Raw genomic sequence first — 21,017 nt, 5'->3', positions numbered from 1 at the left:
TTAGGGTACCAAAGTATTTTTTGGTGGTCATTATATTTGTAGCCATTATTTAAAACTGGAACTTTATATTAAGCAATAAATCTCAATGTTCTAATCTTGTACGGGCTGAAATACGAGGATCTCACAGTTACATAACTTTATATCACTCCAATATAATTCAATAAAGCTATATCTTGATGAAATCGCTAATAAAAGAGAACTCTAGTACTGGTGAATAAAACTCAAAATATCATGACCAAATATATTTCGATGCGAGGTCTGCAAGGTAACTTTACTATTCGAATTTTAAACAATTAACGCTACAAATTTAATCTCACTGGCCAGCAATTTCGGAACTAAAGTTTTTCAATAGAAAGGAGGATGGTTCAACTATACATAGTGTTGCAGACATTTTGGACTAGTCATTGAGTTTTCACTTCTGTCGGCACTCCCGGAGTGCAACCCGTTGTTTTTTTTTTTTGCTTGCCTATCTTAATGCAATCAAGACCAATGACCTAAAAGTTTAAACCTTAATGACGTTATTTATTTATCGTGTGGAATGTCAGGAGACAAAATTGAGGCACGTTAAGTTATTTAAAACAAGGTTTTCCCTAATTGTAGCTTCTAAAATCGTCATAATAAGGAATATCGGCAAGTGAACGTGACGAATTATAATCTGTGCGAGCCGTAATCCCCTGGCTGCGGCGCGCGGCATGAATCAAGGCTGTACCGATGCACCGTGTTGTTTCTGCAAGCCTAGTGCCGAATGTTTGTTATACATAACTGGGAAATATTGCTCGGCGTTTGTTGTATATCGCAGTCTGGCTAACCATCGTGTTGTTATAAAAAGTAAGGAAAATTCGAAAATACCATCCTGCCAGCGTTGTAGTTAATACACTACAGCATTATGCTGAAGCAAGCTCCTATTTAACATTCATGAATATTTCTCCCTTAGATGTGCAACTCAATTTCTTAGTTTTTAAGTCTAAATTTAAGATTTATCTGTAAAAATATGTTACACTATCTGTTAACTCTGTCATTTCATGTGATGTTGAATAAAATTGTTCTATGTCTATGTCCATATTTAGAGTCCGCACCTTCCCTTTACATTCTAATTATAAATGGCCAGATTAAGTACATAGTTTACATTTTTTTTTTACTTTGCAGGGGTAGATTTGCCCAGAGACATTTTTAAACAAAATGCATTTATGTAGCCAAATCTATAAAAGTTATAACCTTGCAATTAGAAAGTATTTCTAGTAGTAGTTCAATGTCATAAATCAAAGCATGTAGTTGCTGTGGTCCAAAAAAGTTTTAAAATTCATTTGAATACAATAACAAAGTTAAAGCAAATCTGGCGGGCGGCGCGCAGAATTCGAGGTGTCGGGGCCGGCGCACTCCATTTGATTGGGCATTGTTTCGGGCGGCCCGACGTTAATACGCTGCACTGGGTGCGATGCGAATCCAATTTTGGCCACGCAACCTGAGCGACCTATCCACTACATACGCTCTTATTCTCTTACCTACTTGTTTTAAAAATGAACTTTATTAAGCAAACGACACGGTCCCTATTACAGTCATACGTGAGTATCCGTTACGAGGTTTACAGGGTTAGTATTAGATATCCTCTGCATGATATGTATTAGTATTCAGAGCGAGAGCGGCCGTACGTGCTCGCGGGGAACGTGATGCGAGCAAACAAAACACGGGCGTACTTGAAATAGACCTGGTTCTGAGATTCCTCAGGCTTTTGTCGAGCCCATTCATTCTCAGAGAAAAACCGGACGGTGGCCTGGATTCCGAAACAATAACGGACTGAAGATTGTCTACCTTTCGAAATACTCCATGATCTTTCTCTTAGCTTTCACTATTAACATTGTACCTATGCAATTAACAACGACTGGTGTCACATTTCATGTCATGTCAAATTATGCGAGTAACAGGAACAATTCCGTAGGGAATATTGTCGGCATCACGGCTAGTCGATTTCAGGTCACTTTCGACAACCTATTAACCTGCTCCAATTTGGCTGGGACATAGACGCATGGCAATTGGATATTATGTCCTCGTACAACGTACAATGAAATGGACTATATCAATCCATATATGTATAATGATATGAACTTTCCAAATACGCTTTCTGTCGACAGTATACTTACATGAATGTTGGGATTAGCTGCAGCGTAATTCTCCATCTTATAAATCTTATCTAGTCTCCGAATATCGTTTTAGTAAGATGGAATCGATGTGCTGACAAGTTCTGAAAATTGCTTTGGAAACTAATTTTGAACAGATCTACGTTGGTATATTTGTAAGACACACGAAAGATAGAGTGCAAACAGCAAGGCGAGACGTGCGGACGAGGCGGGCACCGGGTCTAACAAGTTCACAATCTGAGCTGGTATAATTGAAACGTCTGCTAGCTCCCGAGACAGAGTGACGTAGATAATAGACCTTATTAAATATGCCGAACCTCTAGGTGGCTGCTGGGAACGGATTGAAAAATAATCCCTTCGGTAGACATTTTTAGAGCTCGCGAGGCTCGCAGACGGCGGCCCGGCCGAGCCAGCGATGCCATCGCCGGAGACAGATTGGAATTTAAAATGCGTAAGCCTCCCCCAAATTAACTGGCTCAAAGGTTCATTGAAAGATAAAAAAATAAACAGATAAAAAATCTACAAACGTCTTTCAGCAATGTTTTATTTAGGCTAACTAAAATAGTATTTAAGATGGTTTACTTTGGAATATAATTTAGCATCAAACAAAGAGCACGGAAGTCAAAGTTTGAGTATTGCCTACTTACAACACTCATAGTAAACTCAAAGGTACCCCTATATGAGCCGGAGTAGGTACCTATAGCACACAAAGCGCGGTCGGGTTCGAAAATTGTGAGAAGCCGTATGACGGAGGCACGACTCAACCGGCGATATTAATCAGACGATATGCAATGCGGGCGCACACGTGCTCAACTTCAAGATTAGAATTTCAGAGCAAGCTCGTAACAATAATTGAGTCTGAGGAACTGCAGTTCGTCGAACAAGTTAAAGGGACGCGGACTTGTAACGTATTTATATTAAAACTGACAAATAAAACGAATCGATACAAAATACAATGATATAATGTCTCGTGTTCGCGTGTCTGTCTGTTAGTTAAACATCATACTTCATACTGGGTGCTTGGTTGCTACAAAACTTGTAAAAGGTTCGTAAGTTTCGAGAAATGGAAAATTCATTTCAAATTTATTCTTCGTAAATTATTATTGTGACTATAGACGTAGACGAAGATCGAATGTCGATAATAAATAATATTAATAATATGTCGATATGGCACCCGTCTCTCGACTCTAGTTTGTCTTTGAATTAAAAAAAATGTTTGCGTGACATGTTTTTATTTACCGCCATTTGACGTTCAGTTTATATTTTAATTAGTTTGTATACAATTGTTTGTTTTGCTGTTACTAAACTAACTATGTAAAGCAATCACATAAACTCCTATTATAGTTGTTTTCTACAAAAATAGAATAAAAGCCATTGGAGTGATGAAGCCACTAGCATAATATTTATCTTCTAGAGAAATTGCTAACAGGAAATTTCATCCTGCTTCGTTACTAGGACTCCCACCAATTGGCAGAAATGTTTTTGTTAGAAAACCACTGTATAAAATTATAAGATCAAACAAAGGATTAACCTCAATTTACTTTAATACTCGACCAACAATGCAATTAGCAACATACTCAGTGTAAAAAATATTAAAGTGTTTTAGTAGTTTTTCTGTTTTAGTGCCTGTAAATATTATTTTATTGAGTTATGATATTTAAAATATGCATCTTAAAAAAAACTAGCACATAAATTGTAAAGAAAATAACTAAATATACACCTCTACCCACGCTTAAAGCATGTAGCATTTGATACCGTTGGCAACCAAATAATGTGTACAAATCATTAGAAGGCAAATATATGCGAGCAATTCCAACGACTCAATAGCTATTGAATGACGTCTCACTTTGACGTCGTGAATGTAGTTTTTCAGTGACAAATTGTCTCGTTAGAGACGTTTGAACAAGTGAAATATTGCAGACAACCATGGAATGAAATAACTTTGAATGCCATCGCTGTATGAATATTTTATGTACAACTATGATTACTGTGTTTTATTATTATTTGTAATTGGATTTCACGGGCCTATAAATCCCGGTCTTTCGATAGGCTTGCCTGGGGGTATAGATCGAACACGTAGAGGCCCCTTGGAGAGCTTTAATGTCATGTTATTATTACTGTATGTTTCGGGGTTCTGTAGACGCTACTTATTAAAAAAATCCATAATTAACTTTGCTTGATAGAAATTAGAAAATCGTTATTTTGTAGCCTATTATTTCGTAAACAGATCCTTAATTCTAAATATAGTTTTCAGACACCTATAACAGTTTTAACACTTGCACTGCCCGCCACCCGCTAGGCGGATTCTGTTTTTGGACGCTTTTCGCTACAAACGGTAAAGCCGTGTTATCAGCTACGCTCCTTCGCTCGTAACGCGTAGCTCGCGCTGGCAGTGGATGTGTTAAAGACATAATGACAAAAATAGGGTTGACGTTTCTAGCACCAATGTTTACTGAACTATGTTGAAGACAGACCGACGGACGCACAAGGCAAAACTATAAAGGTTTCTTGTTAACTAGGTTGAGGTACTTAGTTATACAACAAACAAATCTATTAGTATATCGGGTCAAAAGTTTCAATGGCGCCTATGAGACGCGACATGTGCCTCGTGGAATATCATAAGCGATCCAATACGTTAGTTATACAAGCATGGGTCCTATAACATCCATCGCGCGCCAGGCGCCGCACCCGTAGCTTTATGAAGATGGTTCGTCAAACCCTTTAGCATGTGCCTTAGGAGAAAATTGGTAAATTGGGTCAAAAGTCTCGATACATGGACAAGTACGGGTGGGCGGTAAGGCGCCTCTGAGACGCAACAGATGCCCCGCCCGCCCGCGCAACAGGCGCCGACTCGGGCGGACCGCGCCCGGACTTGTTGAGTGAATCGACCGACCTACTAACGTTAAGACATGAGAACCGGCACTGAACTTGATGTTACGAATTGGCAAGCTGCTAGCATGGACGGGGATGGCGAAAGACGTACAAAAAACATGTTATATCAAGGGTGGTCTAAGCTTGCTTGATTTTCTTTTCCTAGGTAGTAACAAAGCAACATTCTTCTAAAAACAAAATGATACGAGCTCATACGAAACAACAATGACATTAGTAAACTAAGATAGTAGTAGTAGTAGTCTGTAGTTCTGGACCTTTACTAACACTCTGCGGCTTGTTTCTCGCTTCTCAAAATACTAAAGCAAATCATATAAGTAGGCTTAAGCCTGATTTTCTGTTTTTTTTTTAGTAGTAGTAGGTACTTTCTTATAAAACTTTCGATAAACAATGAGTTATATAATCTTCGCTACCGAATATCACGTTCCGATTGTAGCCTATTCTTAGACAAGTTTGTAGAGTTAGACCAAGAAAAGTCTGCAGCGATTTAGATAGCCCACGCAGTCCAAGTGTTATTTTAAACGTTTAAATTATGACGTATAAATAACAATTGCACTGCGTGGCCTATCAAAATCGCTGCAGACTTTTCTTGGTTTCACTCTATGGTATATTTTCCTCTACCTAAAAATACTAACATAAGTCAGATTATTACCCACTAAACTTTTGTAGGAGATACTAAATACGAAACATCCACTTTAACTTAGTCAAGGAGTTTATTGCAAGTAAACCCAGGCTTTGGTCGGTACGTAATTTTATTTCGAACCAACATCAATATCGACTAGGCCCTAATATAATTTGTGGTGGCAGAGTTGTCGGTAACTTATTTTAAAACCCAATTTACTCTATAACCTAGGAACGGTGTCAACAGTAAACAAAACTGATGCGGCATTCGAACTACTGTAAAAAAATGTTTTTGATTTGACACATCTGCAAATGCATCTCGTTCGCTATACAACGTACAAAAAAAACGGGCCAAGTGCGAGTCGAAATCGCGTCCCAAGGGTTCCGTACTGCACACATTTTCGAACGAGCGAGTACATTCAACTGTTCATTAAATTTTTCCACACACGGCTGGCTATCTTTAATTTTGTTCGAAGTTCTCAAATTGCTGGCATCTCACTCTGTCACTCTAATTACGGTTTCATTGGAGTAAAAGAGAAATCCCCGCAATTTGCGAACTTCGGTGTTCGCGGTAGACCCTCTGATATACGGCAGTTCAGCCTTCTCATTTAGCTACTCGTACTTAAACCAATTATTTGTTCTGTTTGAGCACTAAACTCCTAAAGCTCATCCTTCGACCTTGCGTGGAGGCGCACCTCTCTTGGATGCTTCAGGCCTTCGGCCCAACGCAGAGCTCGGCCTTCGACCTTCGCACTAGCTGTCCACACCACGTTTCACGTAAATCAATTGGGGTTGTGGCCCTGATATAGCTTATCCGCAATTCTTATTCTTAAGTCCGGCTCACGCTTAATTGCAGACTTCTTATACGTTTTTCCAGTAACCTACACGGTGTAACATGTGGAAACCGAATAATTAACAGCGTATTCCTGATGATATTTAGAGACTAAAATGTCCTATAAACTTTTTTGAAATTCGCCTAGTTTCAGAGTTAATACCAATAAAAAAAACAAGTTTTTATTGTTACATAGCACAAAACGCCTTTTTAATGGCGATGTTGCTACTATGGGACGTAGTCTAAATATCCTTATTGATAGATAGTTAGAAGATAGATAGAAGTGACAAGTAACACTTTGCAAAAGCTAAGTTTTACGAAAAAAAAAGTGAAAATATATTTTAAGTGACAAGTTTACCAATAACATTTACTTTTTATGTACAAATACATTCAAAAACTTGTAAAAACCAAACAAAAAAAATAATTTTTTTTGGCGAAATTAACCTTAACTCATATTACATTTTTGGCTTCTTTTGACCTCAGAAATGCGTGGTTAAAATCTTTCGCATTCCTCGTGAACACCTTGTATAGGTATCGGGCCCAATTGCTTAACAAAAGATAGAACAAAATCGACGATCTCCTTTGCAGGAAGCATGCACATGTCGGAGGCTCCGGGCCTTCGACCTTCGCATTCAGACACTTAAGTACTATAATTGTTTTGTGTTTGAACACCAACCTCCCGCAACTCGGCCTTCGGCCGTGCGTTTCAAAAAGCTACTGGGGGAAGCTTCGGGCCTTCGGCCCTATGCGTAGCTCGGCCTTCGGCCTTCGCAAAAGCTATCCACACCGAGTTTCACGTAAACCATTACGGCTGTGTCCCTAAAGCACCCCAACCGCGTTTTTTTTCTTAAGTCCGACTCACGCTTGACTCTAGATTTCTAATAGGTTTTCCTGTCATCTAGAGGTAAAGAACTATTACATGTATTTTTTTCAAAATTTTAGATCCAGTAGTATCGGAGTTAAGGGTGGGGATGGTAATTTTTTGCCTATTTTCTTAAATAACTTAACTTAATTATATAAAAAATATATTTGAGATCCGCAAAATAAGCCCTTTCATTTACCTAATATGTAACATGATATGGCTTGCAAAACTTTGTTTTTTAATTTTCTCATATTCCCCCTAAAAGAGCCCCCTATGCTTAAAATTCATTTGTTTTTATTACATGTCCGTCTTTGGGTCACAGACTTCCATACGTGTACCAAATTTCAACTTAATTGGTCCAGAAGTTTTGGAGCAAATAGGCTGTGACAGACGGACAGACGGACAGACAGACGCACGAGTGATCCTATAAGGGTTCCGTTTTTTCCTTTTGAGTTACGGAACCCTAAAAATATAAATTTTCAATCCGAAAACATTAAAATTACTAAATTTGTTTTCGGACGATATCTTTAATTGGATGGCTACGAAACGCAACGAGCCCTTGTGACACAATAACCCAAGGGTGATAGGTTCTATCGATGATGCGCTCTGTCGTAAACATAAGCCCAAAACTAATGCAATTATCTCGGCGATAGTGGACTTTCGCGGCGACTTTTTGATTAGTTTTGATGATGAACTACCGATAAGTTATGATTTTATAATTGTTTTATTTTAACAAAATATTCCATCGGCTTACCTTAAAGTTGCGTTACTTTTAAACTTTACAATATCTAACAATTTTTAAATGAAAAATAAATTTTGGCTTTATTCATGTGTTTAAAATTGAACCTTAAAAGTCACAACATAATATTACAAAGTAATAAAGCTCAGCAACAGTTCAAGTTTTACATTTCAACGCTCATACAACCCGTCGCACTCGGGGTATCAAAGGTTTTGCATCGAGAAACGTTTAAGCGAACTTATGCTGAGGCGAAAGGGCGCAAAGATGTAATTCAAACTGCTTACCGAGCATAGGACAATCGAACACCAGTGTAAACGAGCTCTCCGGTTACGCGTTGCTATAATAGCTGTTAGGGTAATAGATTCACTGAGATTAATATTTGTCTGCGCTTGGCAAGCGTTTGGAACAACTGTTCAAGAGAGCTGCCAGAGAGGAGCGACAAGTCGACACGTCACTCGTTCCGACTGTTTGCTTCATGCATTGCTATGTCGAGTACTCTTAGGCGAATATAGATGCATTATTAATTTCGCAGCTACGTGGATGAAGAACGTCGGATGGTTGATATCTTCACAGTGGCATGCAAAATCGTTTAACCAAAGATGTTGCAAAATGACAAGGATACAAGCACTTACCGACTAGCGCTAAAATGACTGTTAGCAGAGGTGCAGCTGGGAAGGACACGGTCACATTAAACTCAAGCATCTGAAGGAGATCCACTGAAACAAAAATAAGATGTTAGCAATCTGTTATGATATAATAATAATAAAAAAAACGAAATTCATTCTGGAATGGGTATTAGCAGCAAGGATACTCGAGGTGCAGTTGTCTTTGATTGTATGTTGTGTGGTGGCCTGATTATTTTATGTCAATAAACAAACGTAAGAAATGTACAAGTATAGGAAATATAGTTGTAGAACGGAAAATCCAAACAACCTTAATTTTTTTTTATAATCAACCAAGTATAAAAAATAAAGTAATCATATGAACATTTTGAACTGTACCCGAGAACAAACAATATCCCACCACTTCCTTCACACAGTGCAAGCTGCATCTCGCGCTTCGTAAAATTGAATTAGAGTGCGATATAAAAGTAATAAGGGTGAAAATGTTGCAAAATAATATCGCAGGCAACATAGATTTAATTTAAAGTAAGTGTAAGGACGGCGGCGGTATGCGCGGAGACCATAAGCCAAGCTATACTGTCGCGCTATGCGCTTCCGTCCTATGTGGGTTTGAAAACTAGTGCAATTATGTAACTTGTTGCCTGGAGAAAAGGTATAGAATTGAATAAGTTTTCAAAAGCAGATAGGTTGTATATGGCTAGTGTGACAGGATAGCGGCCCCCGGAGGTGCGCGCGCGGCGCCGCACACTTTAACGCGATCAAACGACGGCCGTATGAATTTTTCATGCCGCACGAGAAGTAATGGTGTCGCCGGAGACACCGGATCATTCTTTACGATCCGACAGCGTACGTTAAAAATATATGTATCGCCTATCCGTTCGTACCTGTCCCGTTGCCTGCTTTACCGCGTAATACTGTTAACTCGGATGTTTTGGACGTGTTTTAAATCCACTTTCACGTTTTAGTCCTACCTACGTTTCGCTCCGCATTAAAGGATTATGTTTTGTGCAAAAAGATAAAGCTAATGACATTCACTCTATTAACGCCAGAACGGTCGGAAAATAAGGTATATCGGTATAAAATAAAGCAACAAGTAGTTACTCGTAGTTTGATGCAAAAATTAATGTATTTTTTAAATTATTTCATTACGAAACTACTCATATTGAAAATGCACTAACCTACACTATTACAATAATAAGTACTCTATACCTAAGGAATACTAATTATAGTATCATCAATTCATCAAGTCATCAAGATAATGGGAATGACAAGTTTCAAGTGATTTATTGACGACTAAATTCGATTTATAACTTATTCATTTTATGTAACTTGTGATCGAACTTGTGATCAGTATGTTTTTTTAAGTCAATTGTTTTTATTTTATTTTATTGATTGTATATGTCATTGCTTCGCTAACCGTTTATATAACTAATATAAATTATATTCGTTTCATTTAAATAATTTATAATTAACGAACTAAATTATCATTTGGTAAGTCAATTATTGCTTTAACATTTGTATGCCAGTATAATAAAATAGGCAAAACACAGAGTTCTATAATAAAGAACTGAACTGTATCATCTGTGTTCCACAAATACGTTTTACTTACGATCGTTTGAGTAACTCCAGTAGTAGATATACATTCACTGGCTTATAATTCATAAATAGTATTATTACATAAGTAGTAATGCGTCGCCCGCCAAAAAATAAACGCCACAAATATTAACGTAGCTAAATGTCCCTCACATGTACGACTACAACTCTGAAAAGTCCAGTAAGCCCATCAACTAAATAGGATTTATCCCAAAGTGACGCTCCATTTTCGTGAGTTTTTTCAACGTTCAGATTCGTAATAAGATAAAGGATTTGTTCTGTCTCTTCGTTAGCATAGTTCGCATGTGCTCAGTCAGTTCGGCGGAGCTTTGCGGCCGCTTGTTTACTCTAGATGGGATAATCCCTATACAGAAGGCCTACCGCGAACCACGTCCGACGTTATGCCTCTCTGTCGCACTTGTAAATTCGTACGTAAGTGTGACAGGAAGGCAACACGTCGAACGTGGTACGCGGTAGGCCCTCAGTTTCCCGGCCATAGGTGCTGCCTGTCGCCGGATCTTTTGATGCCGCCTAAGGGATCAAGGCAGAGGGTAGCATGTATGGAAAATGTATTTTTTTGAAGAAAAAACTTGTGAATATATTCAAGTGGTAGGATGGTGGTGTAAGGATTTAACTTCTGTAACGCATTTGCTGCTGAAGCAAACCGACCATCGTGGCCCTTTATGGTCAGCGTCAACTACGAGTATAAAGGCTTTATGTATTGTAATTAACGCTTAGTAGGTTGAGAGAATATATCATCACTCGCTTAGCCCTTGAAACATTAGTTAATTCTAGCTTTCAGATTCAGATTTAGATTACGAGACGTTTAATACGGTGTAAACGTACATGTCAAAAACATAAAAATATAAACACACACACCTAAAACTAGACATATAGGTAAATAATTACACAAGTCAATTAATTAAAGAACAAAAAAATAAAAAAACATTACTCAATAATAATGATGACAAAATTAAAAACCAAAAAAAAAGCTATCACAAGTATTTGTCGTGGTTGACAAACATTAAAATACTTTTTGCTCTTATGAAATCAAAATAACAAGACAGATTTGAAGAAATGGAACAAGTTTCCCACATGATTCCTAAATGATCATTTCGTAGACATGTCCCGTCTACCCACTAGAGCTTTCACGCTTGCCTGAATGTGTCACAGTTGACGTAAACCAAAATGTGGGCTAGCGTCATTTGTTTTAATGGAAAAAATATTAGCTCTACTCTAGTTTTTAGGCACACTTATATTTAGATTCACTGCGTATGTACCTATATCTCTTTGTACCTACGGTGCTTCCAATCTTGTGACTTAAACCACTTCCGGGTGTCTGATTGAGCTGAAATTTCGCATACTTCCATATTTCCGATGACAATGCAAAAATAAGCTAACATGGAGCTGATCTGATGATGCAGTCGGAAGGTAGCCAAAGGAACTCTTCGATGGAAAAACACAAACACATTGAGTTTAGGCTCATTTGAAAGGTCTCTAGAAGTACTTGATAAACATGCAAAGGTACTGTCGGCAATAAAAGTGTGTATCAAAAAATATTTTTGACAGTTACTTGTTAGAATAATGAAATCAACGTAAAGATATATAGGTAATAAATTCCATCGCAAATGCCTAGATTCCTTTTTGAGATTCTTAGTTCACTTAACGAAACGATTTATAATTTTTGACAAATCTTAATGCAAACCAGTTAATACTTTTTTTGTCAACTTCGGAATTTACTTTGTCACATTTTCCATATAGGTATAGTGTTCTTTGTTTACTAATTCTGGTTTTAGTTATCAATTTAAAATGTAATAAGAGAGAATTCTATTACAAATAACACGTCATAATTATGTATTGTAGTCTATTTTTCATTGAGCATTAAATAGCTAGTTCTTTAGTATAAACCGAAGTAAGTTCCTTAAGAAATAGTTCCTTAGTGTTTCCCAGAAAAATATATTTATCATAAACAAAATTAATGCTAAGATAAATTAAAAGAGCGTCGGTGGCTAACATTTTTAATATACAAGAAACGAGTCAAAGCTCCGCCTTCGGCCTGCGTGCGGGTTTTTTCCTTACTGTCAGAACAGATTTGTTATTGCAGATAATAAGCTTTAATATTTTCAGAGAAAATTGTAAATCGCATCGTCGAACGCAGTGTACTCATTCATCATGTGAAATTAATTTTGCTCTCGCTACCTATCCCGTTCTCGTTTCGTTCCGTTCTGTGGATATCTGCAGCCCGGATTCATATTACCGTGAAGTATTGATAGCAGTGAGCGTTGTCGATATTAAAACTCGTGAAATACTACCACTCAACAGATTTATTATTGGCTTCTTAAGTAAGATCATTTTCAAACTGCCAGCATTTCTGAAATACACATGACAGCCTGTACCTCACAATATAGTTATATGTTTGAACAATAAACGTTTTCTTTCACTGCGTGATCTCTTTAAGTGGTTCATTAGAAACTTTCAGTATTGCCCACGTAGAAGCTCTGTAAATTTTAATGCAAATTATTGACTTCAAGATCATTGGGTGAGAGGCAAGAGCTTGGGCGTCGGCGAACGTAGATCTTTTGAATGGGTATTAGCAGCAACGATACTCGAGGCACTGCGCTGAACAATAGGGTGAGCAGGTAATTGGCATTAAACCCTGCTTGAACCGGTTGTTAGTCCAGCCAAGAGGTTAGCGGGTATCGAGCGAAACTTCATAAAGCATATCGTCCCTTCTGTCAGTCCCCAGTATAACCAGACCCTGAATTTAGGCCTTGGTCAACAGCTGGTAGCTGCGGTTCAAAACGTTAGTTCATTAAAAGGAAATTACAAATATTTAGGGGACAATCTTACACAGATAGACCTAGCCCCAAACTAAGCAAAGCTTATATACCTACTATAGGTATTAGGTGACGATATACAATACTTAAATACCCATTTGTACAACATAAATGCAAATAAAGAACTTGAAACCTAAATAAATAAATACATATATAGCTCAGGAAGAAATATTCGTGATTAACACACAAATAAACGCCCTTACCAGGATTCAAACCGGGACCTCCTGCTTCGTAGGTAGGGTCACTACCGAGTAGGCTAGGAGGCCGTTCTATAATTATAATATAGGCAGCCGTTAACTGCCGTTACGTACTTAATAATGTTGCTGTCTTTCCATAAAATGTGATGTTATACACAGCGTTAGGTGTCATTCGGACGATACCTAAGCATAATCACGGGGTCCTACTTTTACTGGTTATCAACGAATTGGTATCGCCTCAGGGCAGGCGCTAGCGAAGTACCGCTTGCCCTAATTAACAAGAAACACTAGAAACGAGAGGAAAAATGAGCTGTCGCTGAGATATCGACTTCGTGAAGCGCTACCCTTTTTAAGTGGGTTTGGACCGTCTTAACGGAAATAAAATATCGTGAGGTGAATTGCAGAGGTATGAAGACATTAAATTTTTTCTTTATTATTGTGTTAAATATTATGTTGCTTGCCTTGACTTCGGTAGTATAGTAAATACGTGGGCCATACTATAAGTTTCTGGATTCTGATATATGAGACGACTTATTTTTTCTAATTGGCCAGTTCAGGAATTTTCAGTATGCCCTAAGTATAGGTAATATAGTAAATATAAACTTAAACATAAATATTCATAGATCGTTTATTTCTCTATTGGTCTACATCACGAGTATTCTGTATTACATTATTCGAGCGATTAATAAGACCATTCATTCATTTCATTCATACTTAGTTAAGCATTCACAATGAAAATGTAAATAAATAAGACTCCTACAGCAATAAGGCCAAAATAGAAAGTAATTCATGAAAAGAGTTCAAAACGCATTTTTGTTATGTTTTCAATATTTTCACATCAAACAGTTAAGGTCTAGAGAAAAATAGAAGCCAATTCAATAAACAAAGTATTGATTCAATCATTTCAAAACGAACATGTTAAGGGAACTAAGACAATAAGCTCAAAGGAACAAAGCAATAACATTGGCCCTCGATTGAATTCTTTATTTATTTAAACTGCAACTGCTAGTAATTTCATCGACAGTTTTTATACAAAGTAAACAAAAAAAGGCGGAATTCAATTCCCACTGGCTTTCTGGCTTGTATGGTCTTAAGAATTATATTGAATCAACAGAGAATCAAGATAATATTATTATCAAGATCTAATGCAGTCCATTTGAATGCATAGTCCAAGAAATGGAGCGGTCACCCTATTCTCGGCAAAAGCCTTATAGGGTCATAGCCCAGTGAAACCTAACTGGTTCTAACGAATAACCAATTTATTTGACTATACCTTACCAAAAAAGTAATTTAAGATAAAACTACCTAATGGAAGTAATGGACGCAATCAGTTTTAGCGTTTATTATTAAACTTTCTCTCATACAGAATCAAAAATGACGACTAATTAATACATATTAACAAGGCTCGGAACCGGTTTTTTCTTCATACAAAAAATACCGGTATTATTACGTTATTTTTCGTTCTTTGGTTAATTATTTCATTTTTAATGGGACAATCTAATAATACGAAGTTGTTACCTAAATACATGATACAGTTCTACGGAAAGAGCATAAAATAATTTAAAATATTGGGCTATTTCGAGCTTTTCAAAAAATCGGTTCCGAGCGCTGGGTACAAACATAGTACACGTACTTATATTCGATATTATGCGAGCAAGTACGCTTTAGAATCTGTTTACTGTGAACGGCTGTTTGTTGTATGGAAACGCGGCCGCGAAGCAAAGAACGTCAAGTTTTATTGATGTCGGCACATCATTATTATCTCCTTATTTTCTGCTTCGCCCCGATACCTTCTAATACCTCGCTGCTTTGGAAAATTGCGCTCCATTTGAGAACGAAATAATTGAACAAATTACGTCGTAAATCGCCTTATGGAAAGAAAATATTGCAAATTAGATACTTAAAGGATTTATAAAGCCACGTAGTCTAAAATTATTAAGTAAACATCAAGGATCTTTTCGATGAATTTTCTTTTTATAGTAACGTTTTGGAGAAACTAAATGGCTTATGTGTGAGGATGGCAAGGAGCAGTAGGTGCCTATGCCGGCCGCGTCTTTCTAGTTTCCTAATATACTCTTGTATGTAATCTTAGTTTTAAGTTTATCACGAATAAAATGCTTGATTCTGATTCTGATTCTAATAATTTTAAGTAGCATTTTAGTATTTTTTCTGACAAAAGCCTTTTACCCCCTGCAAACAAGTTTCTATGCAGGTCAGTTATCTCTACAGCTTTACTGTACAGCTCTGTTATATTGAATTAAATTTATTTTTATGATGCGTACTGGCCGTTGTGTTTATAAGCGTCGGTTTATTAGTAATAACTTATTACTTATATGTTCTATTGACTTGTCAATATTCAGTGAATTATTTAATATTTTTTTAAATTCTAAAAACGGTAAACTATGCTTTAACGGTCTTTAACCGATTGAGATGTTATAAGGAAGACGGTATGTTCCTGTTAGACTTATTAAACCCAAAAAGATATGAATTGTTGTTCGATTTAACTTCTTAGTGGTAGCTATGTGTAGTAGGTATAGGTACTGTGTACTGTATAATGTGTGTAGGTGTAGGTATAGGTGTAATCACGTCTCGACAGCCTTTTTTTCGCTTCTTGATTTCGCGGGGCAAAAATAAGTCTCGTTTTTTTTAATAACAAAAAATAGGTAATTAGTGAGTCAAGTTAGGGGCTTATTTCTCAAATAGCATCGACTATTAACATAATTATTTTGGAATACCTACACACTTAATTTAGCTACTTAAAGGTATTTTCGCAGTAAAATAATTGGGGATTAGAACTCGGCGATCCCAAGATAGAAATGTTGTTGAAATAAAATTAAAACGAAACAAAATAATAAACAAGAGTGTCGATGTTAAGAAAAGGGTTGTTTTATTTTTTATTCTATCCATCCATTAGCGACAGAATAAATATTCTCAAGCTTCTTAAAATCGAAAACATCCGTGTTAAATTCCGAATGGATTGCAAAAACAGATAGGTCGGCAAAAAATACCTCAGGGCTCCCCTATAACTCTTAATTATCTCCTTAAGATCGCAGAGTTAATTCCGATATTTAATTATGCAAATGTTAAAGCCTTTTTTCCGGGATCCTTCTATAAAACCCTTTTCGGTTAATTAAGGTAAGTGAACAGAATAGGCTTATTATTTTTTCAGAAGTTTGTCGGAATTAACTATGGATATTACATGATAACAGAATAAGAAATTAAACTAAGACATTGAATTATTTGATTTCTAACCTAAATCATTAACTCATTGCTAGCAAAAAAACTAAATAATTAGGTCGACAAACGGCTGCTAAATTAAATTAATACTTTCCCGAAACTAATTAACTCAAATTAAGCCGGCTAATTGACTGCAATATAGCCGCTAGTATCAGCATCGGAAATAATAAGCGAAAATGAATTCGTCATAACATCAAGCGAGCCACAACGCAGTTGCGGTCTGTTTGACACATTCCGCGCAGTGTGGCTCTATTGTGGACGCGTCTAGTGTGACCATTAATACGCGTTCATAAAATAAATTCGGAAGTATGGCGCCTCTTGTGATATATGAATTTCTGTGGATGCAAGCACAGCTTATATAAAGCAGCGGGACAACTTTCACATGTTTGATGTTAGGCATAATTATGAAGTGTCTAAAAATACTGTGCCTTATAGAAGTAATATAACACACTGTGACACTATTTCCTTTAATTCCTATAAAATTAGGTGCAGTCGAGTTCACAGACATCTGGCGTTCAAAAGTGCATGAATAGATGTCGACCGTAATGCCTTAATATTACGGTTGAAACATCTCCATGCACTTTTGAACGCCAGTGTACAAGTCAACTCTAAGACACTGACACTGACAATAAGGTCGTGTAAATATATTTTTGGAACGTTGGCTTGTAAATATCTTTGTGAACCAATATGTGCAACCAATACTACTTATCATTTAAGTATTGCAATTAAAGCAACTAGTTTACCAATATTACTGACAGTATTGCTGTTAGTACCAATAGTAGTAGTAATATGCCATCCGCGCATTAAAACAAGAAGCTATTAAACCGATATCACTAAAGACAGATAATGGTTACGCAATGTACAACATTCATCATTTAAAGGGTATTAGCCGCAATTAAATCGCAAAGCCCTCCTGGTTCCAACAATATTGATCATGATGACTAACAAGTACTGCATTCATTATCCCGACCGCGACAGTATTGGATTTCCACTCTCGTCTATTATAAGCATATCGTGTTTATTATCGGTGGCAAAATGCACATATCGCTGGACACATCCGTGCAAATACCGCTGTTGGTTGTGAGCAGGGCTCGGAACCGGTTTTTTTTTTCAAAACCCCGAGATAGCCTAATATTTTTAACTATTTTATGCTCTTTACGTAGGACTAAATCATGTGCCTATTTAGGTAACAACTTCGTATTATTAGATTGTCCTATTAAAATTGAAAGAATAAACCAAAGAACGAAAAAGAACGTAATAATACCGGTATTTTATGTATGAAGAAAAAACCGGTTCCGAGCCTTAGTTATGAGACTGTAAGGTCTACCATTTAACTCAGGTGGCTGGTAAAGTAGTTACGCGATAGTGTTAGTAGAAAGTAGTTTAGTTTTAGCACTAAATCAAGTTTAAGTATTATGTTTTACTTACTTATCTACTTAACATAATGTAAATTAGTCTAACGTATCAGCCTTCAATTAGTCCGTAGTTAACCATAATAAGGTAATACCACCCACCTCAGTCAAATTAGGTAGTCTATAAAATAATTCTTAATATTACAGCCATCACTAAGTCCACATAATAGGGTATTTGACAACTAGTCGAATCAGATTCTTTTTTCGAACTGTCAAAACGATTTTGCTACTATGAAATGTATATGAAACACTAGCATGTGACGTCACTATCAAATTACCTATTCTTTATAGTTATATACGGGTTTTAAAATTGAAATTGTGTCTAAAAATAGCTGCTATCTACTTTTCTCTATTAATCTTCTGGTGCTTTACTTCTTGCATGGTGTAAAATAATTAGGGCGAGCGAAGCGAGCCCTATCACTATTCGACAATCTATGCATTCTTGTGGTACACTTTACGAAAAAACTACTGCACTGTTAGGTTTGAGATTTAACATAGTAATTCAAATTCATGTCTAGATGTGTTATCAAACATAAAAATATCATTTTATAAGCCTAAAAAAATAAAATAAAGGAATAACACTTTGTATTACTACTAACGCCATCTGTTGGAAAAGTGATGAAATTAACATTCGTGCTAATGGTAATTATTAAATTTTTCTAATTTAAGTAATTTTTCTGACAGGTGGCGTTAGTAGTAAAAAAATTATGGACATTCTTACAGAAATTGTAAAGCCCCACAGTAAGCTCAAGAAGGCTTGTGTGGTGGGTACATGTGGTGTTTTCAAATTCAATATTGTCGATGGTGCTTACGCCATTAACAACGATGAATACAAAAGTGGGTTAAAATTTTGGACCGCACTGCGCTCGGATTGGTTCCCAATTTAGCAATTAAAAGTTTCTGTGAATACTGGAACATTTTATCTTGCTGTATATTCACTGATGAGCACTTAGGAGAGTACGAGTGTGGTTTGAGAAGTAGCTTGGTTCGATAGAAATTCAGGATATGGTTTTAGCTGCCAGAAGAATAAAATAATGAGAATTAGATGAAGCCATAAGCATCTCAACTGAGTGAGTTCTTCACATTTTTCATAAAGCTTTGTTTCATAAAATGTACACAACATTCCTCAACTCATTTGTCTTCAGGTCGAACCAAGTTACTTATCAAACCGCCCTAGTAGCACCCAAGATAGAGCTGATGCTGAACCCTGGCAGTACCTAGGGGACCTCGGATTTAGTGCAACATATACATACGCTGTTTTGGACATCGGACTCGTCATGATGATCACTTGGTAGAGCAGTACCCAAGATACCTGATGCTGAATCTTGGGAGTACCTTGTGGAGCTCGGGTTTTATACAACATAGGCACACGCTGTTTTGGTCATCCGACTTGTCTTGATGAGTACTTAGGAAAGTAGTACCCAAGATAGAGCTGATGCTGAATCCTGGCTGTACCTAGTGGAACACAGGTTTGGTGCAACATAGGCACACGCTGTTTTGGTCATCCGACACGTTTTAATGAGCACTTGGAAGAGCAGTACCCACGATAGAGCTGATGCTGAACCCTGGCTGTACCTAGTGGTTCTCAGGTTTGGTGCAACATAGACATACGCTGTTTTAGACATCCGACTCGTCATGATGATCTCTTGGTACAGCAGTACCCAAGATAGAGCTGATGCTGAACCCTGGCAGTACCTAGTGGAACTCAGGTTTGGTGCGACATAGGCACACGCTGTTTTAGTCATTCGAGACGTCTTGATGAGCACTTGGGAGAGCAGTACCCAAGATAGAGCTGATGCTGAACCCTCGCAGTACCTAGTGGAACTCAGGTTTGGTGCAACATAAGCACACGCTGTTTTGGTCATCCGATACGTCTTAATGAGCACTTAGAAGAGTAGTACCCAAGATAAAGCTGATGCTGAACCCTGGCAGTACCTAGTGGAACTCAGGTTTGGCGCAATATAGGCACACGCTGTTCTGGTCATCCAATTCGTCTTGATGAGTACTTAGGAGAGTAGTATCCAGACGGAATAGTTTTTCGCTCAATTGTGTGGTGTGGACGAAAAAATAAATTCAAGGACATTGGCTCGCTGACCCAACATTATGTAGAAAAGCCAGTTGGCTTCCTTACAAAAAGTACTGGGCGACCGTGTAGGATGTAATAAGCGCTTATGAAATTGTATATTACGTGTGGATGATATTGGCAATTTGATTTTGTCGTCTGGACACGGTTTTAATGGACAAAGTAAAAGCTGTAACAGACAGGCGTACCGGACCTCGGACTGGATCAAAGTCGCAGTCGGGTACGTTTAGGTAGAAAAACTCCGCGAGCCCTTACAAAGCTCTGCTTTTTGCTAGTTTATTTTAAATACAGTCAATTGAAATACCCTATAATGAAGTGTCTCACGGTAACCACTCGGGACTAAGCAATCTTTTATTCGTAAAATACTGCGCCGATAGCTTCATTATTCAGTTGCATCCCATATCATTTCCAATACAACAGACTGCCCCCGACATATTAAATGGTTAGGTTAGGCCTACACGATTACATTATATTCATTCGATAGAAACAAATGAGTAAATCTCCCATTAAACTAAAGGACAGGCCAAAAAAGAATCATAAACATAGGTACGAGTACATACGAGTCTACTCATTTATCACTCAGAAAAACATTTATCATCAGTCGTACGAAAAATAGAGATTCTTTTGTCGGAATTATTTTAATTAAAGTAAGGTAAAAAATACACTTCTTTGTTAAATGTAATTACTTCTATAACCATGTTTATTAGCAAGCAATTATACGTCGATATTTTATGATTTGTTATGTTAAAGACATCTCAAGTAGTCTCGTTGCAATTTAGGTTCGTATCAAGTGAGATTAGAGATATAAGATTTTCTTTTCAAATATATTTAAAAACCTAAGCTTAAAAGTGTAGAAAAAAGCTTCGTAGAAACTTAGCAAGATATATATATTAATATTAATAATATTATATTAATAATAATATTAATAATAATAAACGCAGGGCAGCTTGTGGCGAG

The 21,017-nt window shown here is 37.0% G+C and overlaps 2 protein-coding genes across 2 annotated transcripts in view; both read right to left on the bottom strand.

Annotated features, from left to right (window-relative positions):
* LOC134798204 (growth arrest-specific protein 1-like) overlaps window positions 1-21,017 on the bottom strand; it is a 454,209-nt gene that overhangs the window by 302,915 nt on the left and 130,277 nt on the right. The gene's annotated exons all lie outside the window — the stretch shown is intronic.
* Window positions 1-21,017, bottom strand: part of LOC134798193 (membralin) — a 131,030-nt gene that overhangs the window by 89,084 nt on the left and 20,929 nt on the right. Inside the window, exon 8 of the mRNA XM_063770553.1 lies at window positions 8,711-8,794. Within this exon, the coding sequence (XP_063626623.1) occupies window positions 8,711-8,794 (84 nt within the window). The remainder of the gene's footprint in view (window positions 1-8,710; window positions 8,795-21,017) is intronic.

Source organism: Cydia splendana, chromosome 16, assembly GCF_910591565.1.
Source record: "Cydia splendana chromosome 16, ilCydSple1.2, whole genome shotgun sequence".
In the NCBI taxonomy this organism is placed as follows: Eukaryota; Metazoa; Arthropoda; class Insecta; order Lepidoptera; family Tortricidae; genus Cydia; species Cydia splendana.
Note: the sequence above shows the minus strand (reverse complement) of the source record. Positions and strands in the feature narration are given on the sequence as shown.